General features: G+C 34.8%; 1 protein-coding gene across 2 annotated transcripts; it reads left to right on the plus strand.

The window, feature by feature from the left end:
- The first annotated feature begins 554 nt into the window (after positions 1 to 554).
- LOC135595147 (uncharacterized) lies at positions 555 to 27,030 on the plus strand. Of its 2 annotated transcripts, XM_065085682.1 has the most exons (4): positions 555 to 867; positions 1,002 to 1,091; positions 23,246 to 23,310; positions 26,785 to 27,030. In XM_065085682.1, the coding sequence occupies exons 1-4, from the start codon at positions 589 to 591 to the stop codon at positions 27,002 to 27,004; spliced, it is 654 nt and encodes a 217-aa protein (XP_064941754.1). In that variant the 5' UTR covers positions 555 to 588; the 3' UTR covers positions 27,005 to 27,030. The 2 variants fall into 2 exon arrangements, with proteins under 2 accessions (XP_064941754.1, XP_064941755.1); XM_065085683.1 differs by lacking the exon at positions 23,246 to 23,310 and having other exon boundaries at positions 561 to 867.

Raw genomic sequence — 27,030 nt, forward strand, 5'->3', positions numbered from 1 at the left:
ACTTTATTGAGATGTATATTTTTAGCCCATAGAAGTCTTGTCTATTTATAGGCGAGAGTAGAGGGTCTATGATAAGTTTTTAAGAGAGTTCCTCCCATTAAGGGTATTCCCTAAGGAATCATACTATAACATGAACTTCTTTTCTATTAGCCAATAATCATAATCAAATCTATAATATATCTTATCTAATTAAATATGATCACATAATCTAACATCAACGAGAGCTACAATCGATCATAGCGAGCGAGTGAGGGTCGACGATAAGCGAGAGCTAATGAGTGGGGTTTGCTACCAAGCACGAGTTGAAAGGGAGCGATTAGCAGGATGGAGGTGTGGCGAGGTGTGAGCAACAATGACCAATAAGAGCAAAAATATCATTTATGAAAAATTGGTACTATGTGATAATTTTTCGGGACGTTATGCCAAAAAAAAAAAATCTAAAGTTAAGAAATTTTTCTGATAATTCGCATATATATATATATATATATATATATATATATAGAAAAGAAAATGAAAAATGCTGGATAAGATTGGCACCGACTAGTATATAGCGTTGCAAAAACCCAAGAATGTGATTCCCCGTTTCCGATGGCAGCGTTGGTCTCCTCCGTCTCACCGGCGGCGCTCGCGGCCCGCCTCGCCCCCGGTCGAGCGTGGATTATGGACAGGTGGTCGATCCGTGGTCCTCTACCTGTGGCAGCCACTGCTGCCTTCTCCGCAGGTGGAGGGAGCGGCGAGGAGAAGCGGCGGCGGCTCGTGCTCTATAAGAAGCCCGGTTGTTGCCTCTGCGACGGCCTCGAGGAGAAGCTTCACGCTGCCCTCTCCCTCGCCGGAGGCCCACACTCCCTCCCTTCGGTCGACCTCCAGGTGAGTGCTCCTTTCACCCCCCTTCCTCCTGTTCCTCCTCTTCACGCCTCCACGGAGTCCTTACTTCTCTCTCTCTCTCTCTCTCTCTCTCTCTCTCTCTCTCTCTCTCTCTCTCGTGATTTTTCTGCATTTAGGTGAGGGATATCACGGGGAATCCTGAATGGGAGATGCTTTACCAGTACGAGATTCCAGTCTTGGCCAAGGTTCTTCCTGACGGAACCGAGGTGCACATCTTCTACTGATTCTCATTATTTTATGTATGTGCATGCCTAAATTCTCTTCCGGTAATTGATTACGAAGCAATTAAGTTTTTGTTTTGCAAATGAAGCGTTTACTAGCGACTTGCTTTCTTTGCCTTGTCAGTGTTTGCTAAAATGTGGCTGATGTGCAGTCTTATTGGCAATATGGGATCCTGTGCGAAATTTTCAATCCATTTAGTTGTATAGCCAGTTTTTAAAATGCAATCTATCATGTTTTGGATTAACTGTTTGAGCTTTACAGAGTATATTTGGAAATTTAGAATTGTTTCGTTAAATTTTCTGTTTTCCTTGTTTAATTGTTTTTGTGCTTGTTTGTTGTAAACTTGAAGTTTGTAAGTATGGTTGAGCTTGAGTTTGCCAATTTATCTAGGTGTTTCTTAACTTGTGATCCATGCTACATCTCTAGTAAGGTTCAAATACAGCTTAGAAAGAGCATACTATTTAGCTGTTCATCATGTATTACTGACGCTTCTGGATAGTAGTACTTTACATCAGAAATTTTTTTTTGGCTAAAGAATATTTTTTTCTGGATGGTAAAAAATTAAAAAACAATTAGAAGATTCTGGGAATTTGGTGGGAACATGCAAATCCTACGAGTGAACATGTTTTACAAAGCAATATTTCTATGTCAATCTCAGTTGTGTCGTAAACACCATAACAAACCTTTTTCTTCATCAATGGACCGTTTGTTGCTTATATTTGCTTGTATAGTTGTTTGACAACATGCTTTACATTGTTTTTATGTATTTTTGCATGGTTTTCATAAGCAGAAGTAGTTTGCGAGGCTGCACAGTGATTGCTCATCAGACTAGGCAAAACTACCCCAAAATTGCTTAGTTTTCACATGCTATGACTTGTTTTTTGCTGGCTACGGTGTAGTATAAAACATCAGCCATCTTAGACCCCTAGAATCACCTAGGTGGCACAGGGTTGGATGGGGCTTTGGGGTATCGTTTGATGCTGTCTAGATAAACATGTTTGCATGCAAAGTGTGTGGACTTGCCTTACACCTAAACACTCGGTTGAGTGATCGTTTGTGGACTTCCGGCTATTTTTTTATCTTCTAAAGTCCTTGTTTTCCCTTCTTCTCTTTTTTCTCTTGCACATTAAGTGTTTGTTAAATTACTTATAAGGTGTCCTCTGTTGCGAGATGTTGGGACTTCACCACTTACTTTTTGAACTAATCAACTTTCTCTTTTACACTCACTTATGCAAGATTGCTTTTAAGCTAACCCTTACAACTAAGTGTGCCTCACAACTTAGATAATTCCAACTAAGTGTGTGATACTTAAGTTGGGTAGACATTTGTGATTGTTAGGTGCCATGATCCCGACCGGATTGACTCAAGGCTGTATGACTTCCATGTTCTGATCGAGGGTACTCTTCTTCTTATAGGGGTTGTATCTTTTCTTTTATAGCCTTTATCATATCCCATGCTCATTTTTTTTTCCACACATACACAAAAGATGACATACTTTCCACATAACATTTCAGAATAGTCTATATTTAATTCAGATTTCAAAAATATCATAAATAACAAAGTTTAGCATTAAAGAAAATAAAGCCATACGGGCTACTACTAAAACTACAAAAACTAAAGTCCTCCTGTAACACCCTACTTCTACTCTCACCCATACCCCATATACATGGCTAAAGTAGGATGTTATTTTCTAGTTCTTTTACCACTATCAACAAGAGTGTAGCCAATCTTAAAGTAAAACATACTAATTTACTAAACAAAATGACAGAGTTTCTGTAATCATCGATAATTTCTCCCTTAACATAAATTAATTACTTTAAATAATGTATTACTTTATTGTTAACTTCCATGTTCATGTAGTATGGTTAAGGAAATTATTAAAATTAATTTTTTAATCATGTGGATAAGTTAGAAATTTTACTAATTAATTAAATTATTAATTGATTTATTTCCTAATAGGTGTTGTGATTTTTAAAAAATAAATGGTATATATTTCATTTTCATGTGTGAACTATAAGAAATGAATATTATATTTTTATCTTGTGTGAAAGCAAAATAAAAATAAATTTAAAATAAAAATTAAATATTTACTTACCTTTCGAGGAGATCTCATCTTCCATCTTCTCCTATATAAAGGGGGCTTCTCTTCTCTCATTTTTCACTTAGCACAATAGGAGGATTGAGGAGAGGATTTTCTGAGGAGAGGATCATGAGGAGAGGATAGTCGAGGAGAGGTAGGATCCTGTATTCTTTTCTAATTAGTTTTGATTCATGTTCTGAAATCCTTAATATTAAAATTGTTATGATTTTATGATGCATAATAATGTTTTAATTTTAAAATTTTATGATTAATAAATAATGATAATTGATTTATGATGTTAGAATGATTATTTGATTTATAATGGTCTTTTAAGCTTAAGTGAATTTCAAGATTGATTTAATTATCAAAACTCTTATTTTTGGATTAACATAATAGTTTTGATCAAGGTTTGCGGTTTCGAATCATTCCGCTTGTGAACCGGTACGTGGACCGTCTGCTATTGGGCGGTTCACTTAATATACCCTCGTATCGGATGATACAAGGAAGTTTTGGGCGGTAATGGTTAAAATTTTGTTCATTACCCACCTACTATTGGGTAATTCCAGACCAGTCTAAGGTGATTCCAGACCGATTCTATAAGGATTTAAGGTTGGTTCCGTTAGGTCATAATCTAATTGAGTTTGGTTTAAGTCAATTGAGCTATTCCAATTAAGGTTTTGGTTGATCGAGCACTATTGAGAGATTTATTTTTTGTCTTTATGATTTGATGAACTATTATGGTCTCTCATAATATTTGATCATACTGATTTTTTGGATGCACGCGTGAATGAATGTAAATGAATGATCAAGGATGTTTATATATCCCTACCGAGGGCAGGTATGGTGATTCCCTTCGGGGATTAGTGTGCCGTCAAACGTGATGGTTAAAGGGTTCCTCTATCTACTGTTGGGAGGAACGTGTTCCCACTTGGCGAGTGAGGGATACCACTCCATCCATTATTGGGAGTGCGATATGGGTTATCTTTATCCGTCGTTGGGAGGAATCCATCCAGTGGAGTATGCCTCTCCATCCGCTGTTGAGAGAGTGCACTATCGGGTATGATGCATGTCTTTATTATCTGATTATTATGTATGTGTTGCATGTGACTGATGCATGATTTTGTTTATTACATAAGAAATTATCATTATTTTTCTGATGCATAAGTTTTATGATGAATCGATATATTATCTTTTCCTATTGAATTATTGACAATTGTATATGTTTCACAAATATGAAAGATTATTTTTATGATTTTTTAGAGGTTCCTATCAACATATGTAGTTGTTGATATGTTCTTATCTTATATTTATATTTAGAGTAATTTACTACTTTGTAATAGATATGAAGTTTGGGTGAAAGAAACTTGTGACCCTACTAGGAAGATGTGATCATTTTTCTAGTTAATAAAATATTTACTATTGTAAAGTCAATAATTTGAATTCAAAGATGAAAAAAAAAAAGAACAGAATGTATTATGTAAATTATGCATAATAAAATGATGATTTATCCCATTTTATAAATTTGGGATGTGATAATTTAATGTTAAATAAATTAGCTTAGGTGTTTTGTAACACCTCGATTAGTCCCACATCGGAAGTGGACAAGATTAAGATTGACTTATAAAGGGTTTGATGAGTATACTTTTTTTACTTCAGCTTAAACATTTTGTCTAATGGTTTAGGCCAAATAAAGTTGATAGGCCAGTTAACCCATCAGATCGGAGTCGTGACATTTGGTATCAGAGCCGACCTAGTATTTGAGCATGGTTAGGGGGCTCGAGCAAGAACTGGCTACTCGTGGATGGAGTTAGAGGACTCATCACGGCGTGGAGACACCATTAGGTTACGCCTAACATGCACCATGCTAGGGTTTGATTTGGGTTATGTTGGGCCTTAACAAGAATGTCAAGTCCTTGAGTGGGGGAGATTGTAGTACCTCGATTAGTCCTACATCGGAAGTGGGCAAGACTAAGATTGACTTATAAGGGTTTGATGAGTATACTACTATTAATTTCAGCTTAAGCATTTTGGCTAGTGGTTTTGGCTAAATAAAGTTGATAGGCCAATTAGCTCATCAGACTCGAGTCATGACATTTCTCCTGTGCATAGTGATTTTGACACTTGTATATAATTATAACCTCTAACTAAAAGAAAAACATACCCAAACGTGTCCAAAAGCTATACACATACAAATACCCACAAGTCATCATCCATATCTACATTAGTATGGGTTCGAACGTGCTTACTTTCCGACCTAATCATTTAAGTGGGGCAGTAGTATCTTTACTTGTAAAATCTATAGAGTAATCACTCAGTAAGTATAAGCCTTTATAGCTTTATTTAGGTGAGTATATATTATGTTATAATATTTCAAAATCATCAGCATAAGACATTTAACTATAAACGCTTTATTTTATGACTTCTTTAGCAAGCATAACTCTACAACATAATATATGCAAAAATAAAGAAATAAAATTCTATGTTGGAATAATTTAAAATGCTTATATGTATACTCCGACACCATACTGTCACGGACAAACTTTGAAACAGGATGTTTGATGTAATGCTTATATCTGTCCGTGTCTGTTGGCATGTTCATGCCTTGTACAGCATGTAGAGGGGCAGTCGAAGGCTTATAAGTCCCATTTTAGTTGGGTTGGTGGCCTCTTTAGGCTTGTAAATAAAGGTTGTGTCATGTGGACACGTGCGAGAGCTTTTCGGTCTGTAATGGACCATTTTACCCTTTGTGGTGCCACTGTTCAGAGCTTGTAAAGTCTGTTTGTAATTTGCATTGTCTATGAAGTGTTCTTTCAGAGATGTTTGCTTGTGGATCCCGATTGAGGCGTTCTCTCTAACCCGTTCTCTCTTTTGGTGGTCCTAAGGGACAATGGGAGGCTTCGGGGAGGCTGACCTTTGCGGACGGACACGCAAGGGTGCCGCACGACTTAGGCAAAACCAGCTAAGTCCGTGTCAATACGTCATCATAATATATACATACACTCCTAAACCGCACCTTATAATATATACATTCACATTTAACTCATGTTTAGCTCATGACAATCATATCATTCGAAACATGCTTTCCAAAATTCATTATAAATACGATAATTTATATGACCATTATTTTACAGTGAATTAAACTTGTACTTGATTTAACTCAAAAATGAAAATGATAGTGAAGGACCATGTTTTTTACTAATCGAGTGTGCTAGAGAACGGTACACCTATCAAATTAGGAGTATATAATTATGAGATACATTAATTTAGAACCCTATCTCTTGAATTATTGATTTATAATAACTCATACTAATAATTCATAGTAGAAATTTGATAAAGCCCTTAATAAAATAGACTATACTCAGCTTGAAAATTTATTTAAATTCCACCATTAATTTTTCAACAATTCACTCTATAACCAACGAACTAATTAGTATCACTCAAACCATCGCATAATTCTGTGAATAAGTTTTACTTCAAATGATTTTGAATTATTATAAAATTTTATAGGAAACTAAGAGACATATAAAACTAAATGCTCATAAATTTTCACCTTAAAACATAATCATTTAGAGGCTAAACTACCATCCTAATTCACTACCAACACGTATTCTATTATGCTGAAACTAGGTTGGGACTATCAGAACTTATAAACTTCATATCTCGGTGCACAGATGTGATATTCATTCAATTCCAAATCCCACCTAAGGATATCTTTTAAAGTATATCAAAAGGATAGTCCCTAAGGGGGTCAATTCAGCTTGAATATAACCCATTCTTAGAAAACAGGAGATTCTGTGTACCTCAGATTGGGACAGTAATAACTCTATGCATCAATCTTATATTAAAGTCATACCAAAGGTCTTAGAATTATAAGAGATTCATACAAAGCATATCTAAAAATCAAAGATAAATTCGAAATCTAGGTTTCTTAAAATTAGCTGAAAAGATCAACCTATAATATATAAAATTAAAACCCTAGGTATAACAAAGGAAGAATTGGGTTATTCTTACCTCAATCTTCCTTTGGGGTTTTTTTAGCCTTCATGAGAAAAACTAAAAGAATGGCTGAAGGAGAGAAAGGGTCGTGGGTTATTAGGTTGGTAAAAAGGATGAGACCAAAACAAGGTAAAGGTGTTTAAGATGTTACTTTGAGGTCTAGGGTTCAATCCCATTAGGCCTTATTTTAGGTTTTCCTCTTCTTTTTTTTTTCTTTTCTTCTTTTACTAATATAATTCTAATGTTGTAGTAACTTCAATTGAGTTTAATTTAGGTTGACAAAGATGATATTTTTGGTCTAAACTCATCCTTCAATCTCATTTATGTATCTCAACATTTAATATAACACTCTTTGATTTGCATCTCCATTTAATTTTTCACTACTTTATTCATGTCTAGGTAGCTTATTATCCACCATATACATAATATTTATAACTCAAACTTTCTTACATTAATCATGGTCAAATTTATTCAAGCCTTGAGATTCACTTAAGACCAATTAAAATTCAACCGTCACTTCTAGCCATTATATGCATGCTTCTTACCATAACTTAGTCTCATATTCAAGTCCATTAACACGCTTTGACTTTTTGCGTGATGCTTAAAGTAAACATTAATACTTATGCATGCTCAACCAATATTTCGTAGAACATTGAGAATAAAATTTTTAGAAAGCATGTCATTTGTTATATTTGTGAAGCATAGACATCATAAATCATATCACTAAGTGAGGTTAACACACATATTATTTGTGCTTCCATTGATATGCTAGTTTAGTTCAATGTGTGTGAGACTCGGGCACTACAATCCTCCCCTTCTAATAAAAAATTTATCATTGAAATTTTTACTTGAATAGCTCCAGAGATTTCTCTTGCACCTCTTTTTTTCTTTCCTAAGTTGCGTGATTCCTCTATAACACTTTGACTAAAGTGATATTCTTATTACGAAGTTCTTTCTCCTTTATATCAAGAATTTGTATAGCTCGTTCCTTATACGTCAAATTTTTATCCTATTCTATTAATTATTCTTCTAGGACATGAGAAGAATCTGAAATATACTTGCTCAACATTGATACGTGGAATACATTATGCACCTTTGCTAATGCAAGAGGTAAGGCTGGTCTGTAGGCCACATTACCAACTTTATCAAGAATTTCATATGGTCCTATATATCGAGGACTTAACTTGTCATTCTTTCCAAACCTTATAACTCATTTCATTGGTGTCACCTTTAAAAATTCTTTTTCGCTTATTTCAAATTTTAAAGGCCTTCTCCTGTTATCGACATACATTTTGCCTGCTTTGTGTTGCCTTTATTCTTTGGCAAATCTTTTCTACTACTTCTGATGTTTCTCTTACCAAATTTAGCCCCAAATATTTTATTTCACCCATATCATCTCAATGAATAAGTGATTTACACTTTCTGCCATATAGTGCTACAAATGGTGTCATCCCAATGATTGCCTAGTAATTGTTATTATAGGCAAACTCTATCAAAGATAAATATTTGCTTCATGATCTCTTAAAGTCCATGACACAAGCTCTTAACATATCTTCTAATATCTAAATGATTCTTTCTGATTGACTTTCTGTTTGAGGATGAAAAACGGTCCTAAAAGCTTATTTTATCCCTAGTGCTTTATGAAGATTCTTCCAAAATCCTGATGTGAATCTAGAGTCTCTATCTGACACAATGGACATTGGTATACCATGGAGTCTAATTATCTTCTGGATATATAATTGAACATATTGATGCATCAAATTGTTAGTACGAATAGGTATGAAGTGGACTGTCTTGATCAATCTATCCACAATAACCCAAATTCCATCATATCCTTTGTTGGTCTTAGGTAAACCCATAACAAAATTCATGTTAACCTCTTCCCATTTCTATTAGGGTATTTGCAATGAATTTGAGGTACCTACTAACCTCTGATGTTCTATTTTGATTTATTGACATGTGAGATATTTCTCAACAAATTTGATCACATCTCTCTTCATTCTTGGCCACCAGTAGTGTTCTTTCCGATCCCTGTACATCTTGATTGTTCCAGGGTGTACTGAGTATAAAGATGAGTGTGCCTTTGTTAAAATTTCTTGCTTTATGTCAGGCTTCTCTGGTATAAATAATCTACCCTGAAATCTAATTACCTCTTCATCAATGTGAAAATTTTTTTTCTACCTCAATATCAAACTTCATCGGTTTAAATAAGGGTTGTTAACTTATAATTCTTTAATTTTTCTCAAAACGATTGGCTATAGTGATAATATTGCTATTCTCTCAATTAAACTGTTAAGGATCATCTCAGATTCAAACTTTTGCAATTCTATATAGGAAGGTCTATGAACTATTGATAAAGCAACTAAATTGGCTGACTTTCTACTTAATGCATCAGCAACTACATTCGTTTTCCTAGGATGGTAATTGATTACACAATCATAATCCTTTGTTAATTTTAACTATCTCCTCTGCCTCATATTCAGCTCCTTTTGAGTAAAGAAATATTTCAAACTCTTGTAATCAATGTATATTTTGTATTTTTCCTCATAAAAGATAATATTCTTTTTGCATCATTCCATTCAAATTTAATATTCTTTTTTGTTAATTGAGTGAGAGGTGATGCTATCTTGGAGAATCCTTCCACAAAAGATTTATAATAACTTGTTATCCCAAGAAAACTTCTTACTCAGTTATAGTAGTCGGCCTAGGCTAGTTACTAACTGCTTATACCTTAGTTGGATCCACTGAGATCCCTTCCTTGGAGCATTGTGCGTAAGGAATGCTATATTCTCTAGCCAAAATTTGCATTTCTTAAACTTCACATATAATTGCTTTTTCTTTAAGGTACTCAAGTTTATTCTTAAATATTCTATATGTTCCTGTTTAAAGTTTGAGTACATCAAAATGTTATCAATAAAAACTATCATGAATTTATCTATATACTCCTTGAATACTCTATTCATTAAGTCCATAAAGATGACTCGGTGCATTTGTTAGATCAAAGGACATCACTAGAAATTCAAAGTGACCATATCTAGTCCTGAAGGCGGTCTTGGGAATGTCCTTTTTCTTAATTTCCAATTGATGATATCCTGCTCTTAAATCAATTTTGGAAAATACTGATGTACCTTACAATTGATTAAATAAGTCATCAATTCTGAGTGGGTATTTATTCTTAAAGAGTCACCTTATTCAACTCCTTGTAATTTATGCACAATTGCATTGACCCATCCTTTTTCTTTACAAACAGAACTATTGCACCCTATGATGAAAAGCTAGGGCGAATGAACCCTTTATTAAGGAGCTCTTGCAATTGTATCTTTAACTCCTTTAGTTCTATTGGAGCCATTCTATAAGGTGCTTTGGAAACAGATTCAGTGCCCGACATTATAACAAATTCAATCTCCCTATTTGGTGGTAGTTTAGGGAGGTTCTTTGGAAACACCTGACTCACAACAAGCATATCCTTTGACTTGACCTTTGGTTTCACCCTAGTATCAATCACATTTGTCAAATATCCTATGCATCCCTCCTTTAAGAGTCTCATGACTTTCATTGTTGAGATAAAAGGGATTGATGTCTTTACTTCAGAATCAACAAATATAAACTCTATTGACCCTGGAGGTTGAAATACTACCCTCTTCTTATCACATGTCAATTAAAACATGATGTTTAGACCAAGGTATACAGTTTCGAATAATATCGTCCGTATCGGGCGGTACGCATCGGTCCGTTAGCTGACTGGTACACGGACCACTCATTAGCGGATGGAATATATATATATATATATGTGTGTGTGTGTGTGTGTTAATATATGTATTTTTATATATAAATATTTTTATAAAAGATGACGTCGTGTCGTCTCGACGACGTCGCCCCGCGTGGGAGAAGGAAAAGGCGATGTCACCGAGGCGATGCGACGTCACCTTCTATAAAAAAAATAAAAAAATAATATATATATATATATATATATATATATATATATATATATATATATATATATATATATATATATACACACACACACACACACGAGGTGACATTGTCGAGATCGCGTCGCCTCGGTGACATCGCCCCGCGTGGGAGAAGGAAAAGGCAATGCCGCCTTTTATAAAAAAAAAAAAAAAAAAAAAAAAAAAAATATATATATATATATATATATATATATATATATATATATATATATATATATATATATATATATATATATATATACCGACCGGTATATCGTACCGTACCAAACGAATGTCGAAACTTCAGTACGGTACGATATTTCAATCCTTGGTTTAGACAACGAATTCATGGCCAATATAACATCAAAGTCTTATATGTTCAACACTATCAGATCAATAACTAATTCTTTGTCAGCAATCTGAATTGGACAAGACCCCAATCCCTAACCTGAATACATTATATCCCATGATGGAACAACTATGCAATATATCACATTTAATGCTTTGGTTGGTTTGCCTAGTTTCTCTACACAAGCTAGTGATATAAAAGAATATGTGGTACCAGAATCAATTAAGACATGCAAGAAAATATTGTAAATAAATATCTCATTTGAGATAACTGTGGTCTTAGCCTTTGCTTTTGTCTTGGTCATCACAAACACTTTGCCCAACAGGGATTTAAATTCCGATTCGTACCACTCGATACTGGTCCGTCAGTAGACTAGTACACGGACTGCCCGCTATCGGGCGGAACGCTTGATATAGCCCTATTTCAGATGTTATGGGATCGGATCGTTATTGCCCAGTACAGTGTTCCAATGGTCAAATTGACCGTTAGAACCCTTTCTCACGGGTTTGTAAACCCATCTTCCCCCTATTGCACTCTATTTCACTCTTACACTATTTTAAACTACCTCAAATTCATTTTTTCTCACATTCTCTTTTTTATTCTTACATTTGCATTTTCCTAAACTCTACAAAGCAACGATTTGTGAATTGAATCGAGACTAATTTGAGAGGATTAAGAGGAAAAACTTTTTAATCAATAGATATGTATTCTCTTTATTTAAAGAATAATTAAAATTTTTAATATTATGATTAGTATATTTAATATTAATTTATTCAAAATTAGACACTTAATAGGTCAAATGTTTATGTTTCATGCATATTAAATATTGAAAGATATTTATGATGTTAAAATAGGTTTAATTAGGTTTTATTAAAATTATTTAACGCTCCGATTAGTGATTTTAATGATGATTTAATCAAAATTTGATCGATTTTAGATTAATTTAATGTTTTTAATTCCCAATAGGGTGTTTGACATGTTTACAGTATTGAAAGAGAAGTAATTAATGAGTAATTAACTATGTTAATCATGTGATTAGTGTATTTGATGATGATTTCATCATAATTTGATTTATATTGGATCAAAATTATGTATTTAATGTTTCTTTTATATGTTTCACATATTTATGATGGTAAAATAGGTTTAATTAGGTTTTATTAAAGTTATTTAATACTGTGATTAATGATTTTAATGATGATTTAATCGAAATTTGATCGGTTTTAAGTTAATTCAATGTCTTTAATACCTATTAGGGTGTTTGACATGTTTATAGTATTGAAAAAGAAGTAATTGATGGGTAATTAACTATGTTAATCATATGATTAGTGTATTTAATGATTTCATCATTATTTGATTTAAATTGGATCAAACTTACGTATTTAATGGTTTTTTCATGAGTTTCATATATTTATGATGGTAAAATAGGATTAGTTAGGTTTTAATAAAATTATTTAACAGATTAGTGGTTTTTGATCGATATTAGGTCAATTCAATATGTTTAAAGCTTATTTGATTTAAATTTAGTAGGATCATTGTATCAATGGAACGACCACGTGATGATGCATGGGTTCAGACTCGAAAGATGGATGAGAACCTATATCATTGGCAATGTATTTATTGTGACTACATTGGCAAGAGTAGAGGAATAACTCGGATGAAGATGTATTTGGTCGGCAGGTATCCTGATATTGCAAAATGCAAGAAGGTTCCGATGGAGATCCGTAAATTATTTAAAAGCAAGCTACAATAAGTAAAGGAAGATACATTAAAAAGAAGACAAGAGTTGAGGAAGAATATTGTAGGGCCATGTAGGAACCAATTTATGATCAATATGAGGGTTGCGATGATGAAGTCGACTCGGATCTCATAGTTGGGATTTGTGCATCATTGGAGCATCAGTATATGGTTGATGAAGCAACGAGGCATCGATGACTTGACTCATAATTGGAGCATGGCGTGGCAGTAGAATCCAGAGGTCGGCCAGCATGAGGCAGCCAACTGCTCCTCGGTTAGGTCGAACTAGTAGCACGAGGTATGGTGGATTCCGTGGATTTATGAGAGGTCTTAGCAGGAGGTCTGCACCAGATATTGTTGATATTTATCCACAAGCCTATCCCCTACAAATAGCGAAACAGGCACGAATTGACGATATATATACAAAAGAAAAGAAGCGGGATATTGGGAAGACAATTTCAAAATGGTTCAACTTTCATAGGATTCCAGCTAACACAACCCAAGGTCCATATTATCAGAGTATAGTCTCTTTTATTCAAAAGTCTAGCACAAGGATCCAACCTCCAACACCGAGTGAGATTCACAGCGTATATTTAGATGAGGAGGTGGTAGAACTGAAGGATTGGATCAAATCCTTCAAGAGGCAATAGGATGAATATGGGATGACACTGATGTGTGACAGTTGGATAGGGCCAATAAGAATGAGTATCATCAACTTTCTTATTTATTGTAATTGAAGGGTGGTGTTTCATAAGTCAGTTAATGCTTCTAACAAGATCCAAGATGCAGACTATATTGAGAGCTTGATGGACACCGTAGTAGAGGAGATCGAAACACAGTATATTGTCCAAATAGTAATCGACAATAGAGCAAATTTCAAGAAGGTCAACTTGCAATTGATGGAAAAAAGAAAAATATTGTTTTGGACTCCATATGCAGCTCATTGTATAGATCTAATGCTGAAGGATATTGGTGAGTTGGACGTAGTCAAGAAGTGCGTAGCTCGAGCACAGTCAATTACAAAGTTTATATATAATTATCATTAGGTCCGCTCTTTAATGCAAAAGTATGCAAACAATGAGATATTCCAACCTGGAGTTACTCGGTTTGCTATTAATTTCATTGCATTAAAGTCATTACAGCAAAAGAGGTATGACTTGAAGACAATGGTCACCTCACAGGAGTGGTCTGATTTTAGATATTCGAAATTGAGCGATGGAAAGAAGATAAAAAAGTCTATCCTTTCTTCTAGATTTTGAGAGACCACAGCTGAAATCATAAAAGGTGTGGAACCACTTTATATTGTTCTCCATAAGGTTGATATGGACAAGCATTCACAGATGTCGTGTCTTAAATATATGCTGATTTTAGCAAGAGAGGAGGTTAGGAAAGCATTCAAAGATGATTTTAAGGCCAACCAATACATATGAATCATTGATCGTCTGACTGAAGTTCATATGGATCAAGATATCTATAATGCAAGTAAATTCATATTCAGAATAATTTAATTTATTATTTTTTATACAATAAAAAAATCATACTAATAAAATTATGTCTTGCAACGTATTATCTAAACCTAGCAATTCAATATCAATATACTCTTGGAACGCAAAATGATTTACTAATGACATTAAGAAATGTTATATGCCGACTTTTGCCAAACACTACTGATGCAGCTGATGCTCTTATGGAGGGTCAATTATTTAGAGAAATAGTTGGTTCATTCTCCGACGTTGTAGCTAAATCGTGTCGTTATACTATGGATCATGGTGAGGAAAAGTTACATATATTGATTATCAATTATATTTGATATTAATTATTTGTTATGCAAATAAAGTCTTATTTATATTTATTTGTAGTCGAGTGGTCGCTACAATTTGGAGGGGATGTACCACATTTAAGGTTGTCATTCGTGTACTTTCACAAACGACATCTAGTGGTTGCGAACGTAATTGGTCAACATTCGCATTGATTCACACGAAGGTTCGCAATAGACTCTCATATAGATGGTTATAGAAACTAGTATATGTCCATTATAATATGCGGCTAAGGTTTCGGTGTGTTGAGCTGGATAAGGAGCTAGAGGAACCAGAGATTGATCCCATCGACCTCCAATTCTACAATGAAGATTAAGAGCCGATGATAGAATGGGTTGAAGCGATGGAGAACCAAGAGGATCCTCTACTTTATGAGGTGGGAGATCCTCAATATCCTTCGTGTTTTATCATCGAGACAATAGAAGAAGAGGAAGTACAACACCAACAGGTGGAAAATCCCCCTCGGTCATAATATGGCGAAAGGAGTCAAACAACATCGAGTCAGACTACTCGAGGAACTATAGACACCTAACTATCACAGTCGTTCAGCTAGCGTGCAAAGGCCAAGGCAAAGGGGAAAGTAGTAGCATCAGTTGTATCGTTGGAAAGAATTGAGTCGGGCGATGAGACACCTTCACAATTGCATTCAACAACTTGCTCGGTCCAGAGACATGATAGCAACATAGACAGCAGTGCCTCGAAGGATGATGGTGGCGACGTCAGGCAATCGTTGGTCTCGTCTACGTAACTTGCGGTTGATGCATGGACTGAGGAGCAATATTTTATACGTGTCACCCAAGATTCTGATCATGGAACTCGACAAGGTACTAGTCAAGTTTATGTATGGAAAGGGAAGGCAGTGGATAAATTTGAGCAGATGCGATAGAGCCTACACGATGTAGAAACAGAACGAAGCTCATTGTATTTATAGCCGTTGTATTATGGAGAATCTTACGGCCAATAGCAATACGGTGATAGTTGGTCATATTTATCCGAGCAACAGTATGATACGGAGCAGCAGATCAGTAGCGAAAGTAGAAGCTCTAACATTCACCAATACATGCCTTAGGAGCCGTTTCAGATACATATGATTCATGACAATTAACCTACGATCATCATCACATTGATGCACCAATGACATATGATGTATCAATAAACTATGTCATGGGATCAATTTTAGGATTGAGTCTAACAAACATATCATATCAATATGTAGATACATAGGATCGAGGACCATGATCCACCACTCATGGAGATTCGTCGTTCGTTTTGGTGGTAGAATCAACAATCAAGTATATCAACATATGTCTATTATTTAATTCATTTGAATCTTAAAATTTATATTGTAACAAAATAATCTAATAATTCAAATAATTTTTCTGTAGATATTTTAATATTTACAAAAGGATGATCTATAATGGATCGAAATTACGAACCTTGCACAAGGCTATTTATCAAAGCACGTAAAAGATATGTGATACTATTCTTGCCTAATTTACATTGGTTTTGCTAAATCTATACTAAATGTATATTTATTCTAACTTAAAAACTCTAAATGAATTGTTGCCAGCATAGTATTCATTCCTAGAAATTAGAATGTGCTAGCACAAGAAATTACGTTACCAACCAGAGCAGAGGTCGCCAACATCGGAACTGAACCTTGATACTATTTCTTTACCTGCTTCCTTACCTGCGTCAGATCTTTAAACTGTTGATTCATTCTCATCGTCAACACCAAAGCGTGGTTAACTCATCAAATGTGGTTTAACAAAGAATGAATGGAATCTCTTGTGTAGTGCTGGTGCTCGAAAGATGTTACCTCACTTTTTACTTGACATCTTGTGCCAGTTTCGTAAGCGCAACTCATTCATTGAAATGGAATTAACAAAGAAAAGAAATATATCCTAATTTTTTTCCTTATTTTTCAAGTGTTTTTGGAGGATTTTACACCTAAATTAGGCGTACAGCTCGGTATGCCGTACCATACCGAGCAAATCTCGATACACCGGTACGGTACAAAATTTCAATCCTTGCTGCCCGGTACTCTTTTCTGTTATGATAAGATTGTTGTGCAGTTCTTTGCTAAATTTTGGGCTTTCTACATCGAAAACATAGCCCTTTTCTTTTAAGGCATTCCCCCATATGATGCGCCCCACATTTAAGGCAAGTGGGTCTTTGTGCCTGAGCTGGTTGAGAAGACTGGAATGCTTGACCCATTTTTCCTTGCGTAGAGCATTTGGGTTGCCCCTTTTGTTGTCCTTGACCTAGGTGCCATTTTATTTATTGCTCAAAATATATTATGGGGGCTTGTTGTCAAAATAATATTCTTCCTTGGTATATTATGGCTGCGATGCATATATTAGGCTTGAAAAATTCTTTGCTCGATCTTCTCTACTTCCAAGGCCTTTTCCGTTACTAAGGAATAGGGAATGTCTTGAACATTCATTGTCATCTTCATATCCCAATAAATTTCTACTCTAAGTCATTGTAGAAATTGATCCACCTTCAAGGCATTAGTGTTACTCATGTGGAGTGCAAATCGGGATATTAGAGTTACTAGCTTGTCCTCTAGTTCTTATGATATCTTCTTGATTAATCTCAAGTTGTTTACACCCTAGCTGCCAAACATAAGAGGATCATATATTAATAAGAAAATCAATATAATTTAATTATTAAAACTTATAATATAATTAAGTAGTGCGCTCTATGCTTTTGTAGATACAGATAGTCTACAGGACTCATGACCTGGGCTTTGATACCACAACTTATAACACCCTACTTTTAGTCCTACCCATATCTTGCATGCATGACGAAAGTAGGATGTCAGTTTTCAATTCTTTTAATGTTTTTATAGGAGTGTAAGCAATCTTAAAAGTAAAACATGTTAATTTACTGCACAAAATGATAGAGTTACCCCTATACATGGTGATTTTGACATATGTACATAATTATAACCTTTAACCAAAGGAAAAACACACCCACATGATATGTTCAAAAGTTATACAGATACAAATGACCACAGCTTGCCTTTGGCTCATTGGACCTGCACCGGGCCTTGAGTCGCATGCTTCGTGCCTGAAACAAACGATGCCGAGCCAAGCTATAGGTTAGAATTTGAGTTGAACCAAAATCACACCTAGGTCCAAGCTGATTATGGCTCGGTTATCTTGATTTGACTCGAGTTTGACTCGGTTTAGACTCGAATTCAAATTGATTCTTTTTTATATACTTTTATAATTCTATAATATCACTTTTAATTGCTCAAAAATCACATAATAAACATATAGGATTCTAAGCATACAAACTAAATTAATTAAAATAGAAATTTAATTAATAAGATTCTAAAACTATTTTGATAAATAAAAAATATCCATAAATTAGTATTTCTAAACAAATTCAACAATTCATGAATAATTTTGATATATAAATAATTTTCATGTCATAGTTTCATTTAAATCTATGTTTTAAACAATTAATAGATCATAAGTTTTATATTTTTTAATCTAAAAATAATAGAGCAATTGCCCTGAACAAGCCCTTAATGTTATGTTTTACTCGTAAAGATAATGTCTTTAAATCTTTAATGTAAAGATAATAGTAAGGATTGAAATATCGTACCATACCGAAGTTTCAATATTCGCTCGATATGATACGGTACTGTATACCGAGCGATATACTGTTCGATATATATATATATATATATATATATATATAAGTAAAAATATCTTATATATATTTATATATATATAAAAAGAATTTTTCGATGCCGAGGCGACGCGACATCGCCTTTTTCGGCAATGTTGCCGAGGCGACGCGACGTCGCCTTTTCCCGCTTGGGGAGAATGCGGCGTCGCATATTTATATAATATATATATTATAATATATATTATATATAATATATATATTATATATATGATACCGCTTGGTAGTGGTGGGTGGTCCGTGTACCGATCTACTGACAGACCGGTACGTATCGCCCGGTATGGGCGGTATTATTCGAAATTGTAATCCTTGGATAATAGCCATTAATTCAAAATTATATGTGAGATAATTCTTTTTATTTGTTTTTAATTGTTTATATGTATAAGTTACCACTCTTATATTTTGCATTAACACACATCCAAGTCCATGAATAGAAGCATTATTAAATACCACAAATCCTTCTCTGTGGGAATCAGGGAATCATTCAACCAATAATTCATGTCCTATTGTAATAATGCATCATCTAAATATCCGGTTAGCTAGTAAAGAATCTCTAGCCAGTGTGGCCAAGACTATAGCATTAGTCATAGGTTATGAGTCTCTTTTTAACTTATCTGCAAAATATGGAGGTACAAAAGAGTACAAAGTACTCAGTTTAATCAAGACACTAGCATATATGCTGTAGAGAGTAAGCATAACTTGAAGTTATTGTCTTAGAAGCTTGTGCATCCCAATGGGTAAGTCCAAAGACTCAAGCTTGTTCTTCCCTTTGTCCAGGCTAAGTTGGTGCTGCTCCTTACTGTTGGTTTCAGGGGTGTTGGTTCCTAAGGGAACAATCTTTGGAAAGCATGCATGTTGTCCAATGGTGCAGTTTATGGACACAAGATCTGTCCTGCCACAAAAGTAACACCTCTTGATCAGATGATGCCCTTTGTTGTTGATTAGGTATTCATTGTTAACTTCTCCACAGCCATTGCCTTGTTGACGATTGCGATATAGGTGCAAAGCTCCATGAGCACAATACGGTCTTGGACAGATGGGGGTAGGCCAGCCTCAAAATGTCGGGCCTTCTACTCATCGTTGAAGATCATGTGTGGAGAAAATCAGGCCAGCTCAATGAAGTAAACTTTGTCCTCAGCTATTGTCCGATTCCCTTGATGAACATTAAGAACTCTCTTTTCTTTTGACGATGAAACCTTTCCGTAGTACTAATCATAAGATGCCTGCTTGAACCTTTCTCAAATAATCTAATTGCCGCCATCAATAAGATTCTCCTTTAGGTAGTCCACCAAGCATCGACCCTACCCACTAGAATGAAGGTAGCAAAGGAGACTTGCTCCTCAAAGGTTCAATGGTTCCATCAATCCTACAATATGTCACAAAAATTCATTAGTCAAGTCAGTCCTTGAATCCTAAAACTCAGAGGTCTTTAACTATGCTATGATATCATAAAAAGATATCACATCTCGTGCTAAAAATATTTTATTTTTCACACATGTACAGAATATGATATACTTTCCATATATAACATTTCGAACAATATATAAACAAACTAATTTTATTTAATTTAAATTTTAAATGTATCATAAATAAGGTGTAACATTAAGGAAAATGAAACCCTACTGGCTCATACCGAAACTGTAAAAACTAAAATCCTCCACATAATTACTTAAGGCTACACAATGACCCTCTCTATGTCAAAGTCAGTATTAAAATCTGAAAGTTGCTCTGAAAAAAAAAAGAAATCAACAACAAATCAACAAAGCTGAGTAGGAACTTCTTAAATGTCCTCTCAAAACATGTAACAAAATCAATAAAATATCATGAACGGATATCAATATGTCATAAATAATATCAAAATATCAAATCATAATTCAGTAACTAGTTTTAATAATATGATCAAGTTTAGGTCTCATGAACATATGGCATAAGTCAAATACCTGATCATGCACTATCCTAGTAGTTGATGGAGAGGTCTTGCCTCATAAATTGAGCTCTATGTTCTCCCATCCGCTTATGGAGAGAACCCATATCACTTTCTTAGCCATTGATGGAATGATGTCTCTTACTTGTCAAGCTACCATGCCTAACAACCTGCTAGATCCCTGAAGAGAATTGCCCTACCAGTATATTAGTCTTCTTGTCCATGGCAAGGTCAATAATTGCCCTCACATCATTTTGGGCACACATAACACCTCGTGACATATAAGTCTCAGGGTATAGTGCTACCATGTAACCTCATAAAAATGATTAATAATCATTCAAGATTAATAATATAAGGAGTCATATCCTAATTAACCATTAATTGACCTGAACCATAGTTGAATGAGTCAAATTGACTCGAATTGGACTCGATTCAATTAAAACGTAATTAAACCAACCTGAAGTCCCTCATAAAATTAGTCTGCAATCACTAGTCTAATTTGGACTTAGTTCCAATTTGGGTCAAATAGGCTTGAATCGCTTAAAATCAATCTAAAATCACCTTGAATAGGTCTGAACCGATCAAACCGATCAAATTAGGATTCAACTAGGCTCAACACAGTACTGGGACGACTCTGGCCTAGACTATTAGATCTAGGGTTGCGGCCAAATTTAGTCACGTGCCTACACATGATTGTCTTGGCAATAGGCTGGGCTATTGGTTGGGCCTTACGTTGAGTCGCATAGGACTAGGCTGCCTGCGTCAACCTACCAAGCCACATCGATCTTTGTGCTACCCTATTTGGCTCGCTAGATTGCGTCAGGCCTTGAGTTGTAGGCTTCGAGCTTGAGCCTTAAATATAAATGTGTATTGCTAGGAACCATAGGGTATCGACATGATATGATTATGTTATCGGTGAATGAGTTGATACATTCTTAGAATAATAGACCCTCTATTATGGCATCGGTTGTCTTGTCGTTTTTTGATAGGAGCTGATAAATAACATTAGTTATACTGAATATCAGGATATAGGTAATATGCTACAAGATATGATTTGTATTGGTCAATTTAATATGTTACAAATATTATTCAAATTCTAAATAAAATCAAAATTTAATACACTTGCATTATGAATATCTTGCCCTATGTAGGCTGTACACTTACGATTGATGATTTGTATATACTTTTTTAACCTCACTTTTACTCGGATGGAGGAATAACTCAGGGTGGAGGAATAACTTGTTAAATGCTTTTTTAATCTTCTCGATCGAAATTAACATAATGTTAGGTAGCCCATATGCGGCCACTTCTCCAAATCGACTTTGTGGAGGACGACTTTAAGTGGCTCGATCGTTGTTATAATCCGAAAGACTGAATCCCAAATCTGGTCAGCATTGGTCCATTCTTGAGATATGAACATTGTAATTACTCCATGTGTCTTCTGTTGAAGGTCGGAGGATCTCTCTATTTGTGTAATACATCAAGGAATGTACCCATTGATGGTTGTAGATAAACATCATGATCGATTGCAAGGTCTTCAATTTCGAATGATATCGCTCGTACTGGGCAGTACGTACCGGTCTGCCATTGGTATACGGACCGCTCGCTACCGGGCGGTATATATATATATATATATATATATATATATAAAGGCGACGTTGCCCTACTTGGGGAGAAGAGAGGCGACGTCGCAGATTTTTTTTTAATTATATATATATGTAAATATATGTATATATATGTATATGTGTATATGTATATGTATATGTATATGTATAAAGGTGACGTTGCCCCGCGTGGAGAGAAGAGAGGCGACATCGCAGATTTTATTTTTTTACTTATATATATATATATATATATATATATATATATATATATATATATATATATATATATATATATATATATATATATATATATATATATATATATATATATATATATATATATATATATACCGAGCGGTATATCAAAATTGAAGACCTTGATACAGTACGATATTTCAAAACTCCGGTACAGTACGATATTTCAATCCTTAATCAATTGTGCCTTTGCCACTATCTTCTAACTAATGTAGTTCACCAATATTCTTTATTATGCACATAGAGTAAAAAAAAAACTCTTCATCAATTGCAAATCAGTCTTCTTGAAATTCGCTTTATTATTAGAATAATGTATATAATATACTGTAAGTCAATATCTTCTATGACTCTTTTATTGCAAGACTATCTTTCAATAACTTATCTTGAAAGACCACCCTTTTATTGCTGTAAACTATGATGATGCTCTCATTCGGGATGGGTTGAGTTCAAGTATCATACATTAATATCAACCATGTAGGTCTCATTGCTTCTTGAAGGATTTTATCTAGTCTTTTGGTTCTATCACCTCCTTATCTAAATACATGCCATGTATCTTCTCAGGCTTAGGAGGTTGGATGCTCATTCTGGTAATATGGACCTTGTGCTATATGCATTAGAATCCTATAGAAGTTAAACCACTTGATAATGACCTTGCTAATATCCCATTTTTTTCCCTTTGTATACACCATTAATCTTTGTCTGTTTGGTTGGCTATGGTGGATAGGACTATGGATCAATGTCGATGACTTCAGGTGATGCCCTCCAACCAAAGGCCTCTCATGGAGCCACGTAAGTGACCCTACCTTATGCTACTTATCCTCAACTGAGGGGCAATTAGTTGCCTCATGTTGTGCCACTATCATGTTCCCATTGAGCCCCTTGATCAATGTCCAATGAAGCACGATATAAGTCGTAATGTTTGTGTTGCTATCATCATCATGACTACGTAGCATGCCCATATTGTTCTTATGGTTCTAGTCTGTATTAGCCTTCTTTTTAATCCAAGTTGATTGAAATTTTCTTTTGATCAATAGTGGAACCTTGGTGTATTTTGTACATTTTGTGACATTGGGATTCTTGCTTGCAAAATTTTGCTTCAACCTAACCGATGTAATCCCTACATAGCATGCCAATGATGGTGGATCTCCAAACGATGAGGACTTATCACCTTATTGTTGTTTTGGGACCATTTTCCTACAAAAAATTATTAATATAATAAGTTGTGGTTAAGCCTAAATTATGGGTAATGACCAAGGTTTTTAATTCGAATAATACTACTCGGTACGGGCGGTATGTACTGGTCTGACAGCATACCGGTACGCGGACCGCCTGCTATCGAGCGAAACGCTCAATATTGCCTTGTATTGGACAATACGGGGGTATATCGGATGGTAATGGTCAAAATTTCGACCGTTACCACCCGACACAGCTCGGTAACGATCGATTTCGACCGTTACCGATCTGTAACAGTGCTCCAATATTGGAGCCCTTTCTCATGGGTTTTTAAACTCATCTTCTCCTATATTTCACTCTATTTCACTCTCACTCTCTTAAACTACCTCAAACTCATATTTTCTCACATTTACACTCTCCTAAACTCTACAAAGCAACGATTTGTGAATTGACAATTCAAATAATTTTTCTGTAGATATTTCAATATTTACAGAAGAGCAATCCGTAACGGATTAAAATATAAACCTTGGACAAGGCTATTCCTCAAAGTTCGAAAAAGATTTGTGATACTATTCTTACCTAATTTACATTGGTTTTGCTAAACTTAAACTATTACTATATTTATTTCTAACTTAAAAATCCTATCATAACTTTTTTTTTTATTTTCAGGTATTTTCGAAGGATTTTATGTCTAAATTAGGTGTACTGCTCGGTACGCCCTGACGTACCGCTCGGTATGGCCTGACGTACCGCTCGGTACGCCCTGACGTACCGCTCGGTACGCCCTGATGTACCGCTCGGTACACAGTACTGTACCGTACCGAGTGAAGCTCAAAACTCTGGTACAGTACGGAATTTCAATGATAATAACCCTAAGTAGATCCAAAAGTAAGAAAATAAGATTAATTGGTCGTACTTAGACTTTAATCATATTAAATACATGAAGAAACCCTTAACCAATCAATTCATAAACTGTGATTATACCTAAATTATAGATAATGACCATAACTGTGGTCTAAAAGTAAAAATTGAGACTGGTTAGATCTAATTAGACTTTAATCATATTAAATACGTGGAAAGATCCTTAATCAACCTATCTATTTATATTCAAACAACTAATAAGATGCTGTGATTAAGACTAACTTATGGTTAATGACCCCTAAGTTGTGTCTAAAAGTATGAAAATTAATATTAATCACCTCTGGTTACACTTTAATCATATAAAATACAAGTAATGATCCTTAATCAACAATTAAATTTATAATAAAACAATTAGCAAGAAGCTGTGATTAATCCTAAATTATGGTTAATGCTGTGATTAATCCTAAATTATGGTTAATGACCCATAATTGGGTCTAAAGATATGAAGAATAACACTAATTGCCTCTAATTATGCTTTAATCATATTAAATACAAGAAAGGAACTTTAATCAACAACTAGATTTATAATGAAACAACTCATTACAAGTTGTGATTAGGCCTAATTATCCCTAATTTGGGCTAAAAGTAAGCTAATGGTCATAATTGGTGCCTCAACGTAAGAGAAACACACTAATTCACTTAACAAGTTGTGATTAGACCTAATTATCTCCAATTCGAGCATAAAAGTAAGACAATGGACCTAATTGAGCCTAAAATTAAGAGAGGCACACTAATCACACTTAACATGCTATGATTAGGTATAGTTATCCCTAATAAAAGTAAGCTAATGGTCCTTATTGTGCCTAAACTTTAAAGAAAGATACTAATCACCATTAACTAGTTGTGATTGGACCAAATTAACATTAATTTGGACCTAAAAGCATGATAATGAACCTATTGTCTAATCATAAGAGAAATGCATCAGTCAGTAATTCATAATTATGAAATAATAAGCATTCAATTATGTCAAAAAATAACTAAAAGATGGAAAGAACATAAATACCTATAATATAAGAGAATTTCCATCCAATCCTGCATTTAAAGCCCTCTGATTGAATCTTTTGATGAGCTCTAATCACTGAATTAGGATCTTTAATTGAGAAAGGAAGTGAGAGTGAGAAAGAGAGGGAGAAAGAGAGTGAGGGTGAGTGAAAGAGGGGGAGAGAGGGGCTTTAAAAGGGGTGAACCAAGTCAATTTAATCGTGGGAACCCCTGATTTGATTGGATTGAAGCGTACCATCGAAATTTGATTGTCATTGGCCGATCCAAGTTGGCCCCCCTTGCTCGTCTGAAATGGAGTGATTCACATATTGGTCATTGAGCGAACTGGTTAGTCTCGCCTCTGCCCATTTTGTATTGTTTTGGACAGTATGGTAGCCCTTGCTTTTACATGCCAAACAACATTGAGTGAGAATATTTACTTTAAAAGAAATAATAATAAACATAAAAAGAGGATAGATTAGGAAATAGCAAAAATAAGAACCAAAACTCACATCATTAAGCAATTTACGACATGAAGACATTTCTCCTTTATTTATATAATCTTTATTTTGAATGTTGAGTAGGCTCATTATAGTTTTATATAAACATCATCATATCACTTGAGTACTTGAATTATGGTGAGTTGACCACATCAGTTGGCAAATTTGGTTTTCAAACTTCTGGAAAGACAAAACATGCTTGCATCGACAGTCATAATGCCTCCTGGTTGTGCTTAGAGAACTCTTGAGTTGTTGTATTTGTCCTTTAGAGATCAAGATCTCATGTAATACTTTCAAGTGGCACATGAAAGCTATGGCAAGCTAGATCTTTATGTCTATGAAAAGGTTGAAGTCAAAATCTTTAAAGTTATGCAGGATATTTCAATATTTAGGGGATAAATGCATAGTTTCAGATATTTGAAGGGACACTTCCCTGACCGAAACCATCATAAGGTGTCACCAGTTCGGTCAATTCAACTATTGTCCATACCAGGCATCTAACTCTTGTATGGTAACCATAGACCATTCATACTTCATAATAAAACTGACATTAATTCACATCATTACCATTGATCTTTTTGCCGTAGTCCTTTATGCAGGTGCTGCTATTAGAACCAAGCATTGCAGCACCGAAACTTGATCCAAGGACTTTTTAGCAAATCATCTTTTGAACTTTTTACTCTTGCAGGAAACACTTCCGCGGTTATCCCCTCGTCTCACGGTGGAGCTTATTCAGAAAAAAATTGCCGCTGCATTTGAAAACTGAGAAATTTTCTCTGTTCCTTGGAGGTTGTGACCCGTATACAAGAATGCACAAAGGGTGTCCAATTTGTTTGTCCTTGAATAATGCTTCTCAATTGCTGCTGTTATGTTGCTGTTATGCTTATCTACTTTTGGATTTTGTGTAATTGGTAGGCTGTCAATGTTCGTCTTT

This window comes from Musa acuminata, chromosome BXJ1-10 (genome assembly GCF_036884655.1).
Source record: "Musa acuminata AAA Group cultivar baxijiao chromosome BXJ1-10, Cavendish_Baxijiao_AAA, whole genome shotgun sequence".
NCBI classification, from domain to species: Eukaryota; Viridiplantae; Streptophyta; class Magnoliopsida; order Zingiberales; family Musaceae; genus Musa; species Musa acuminata.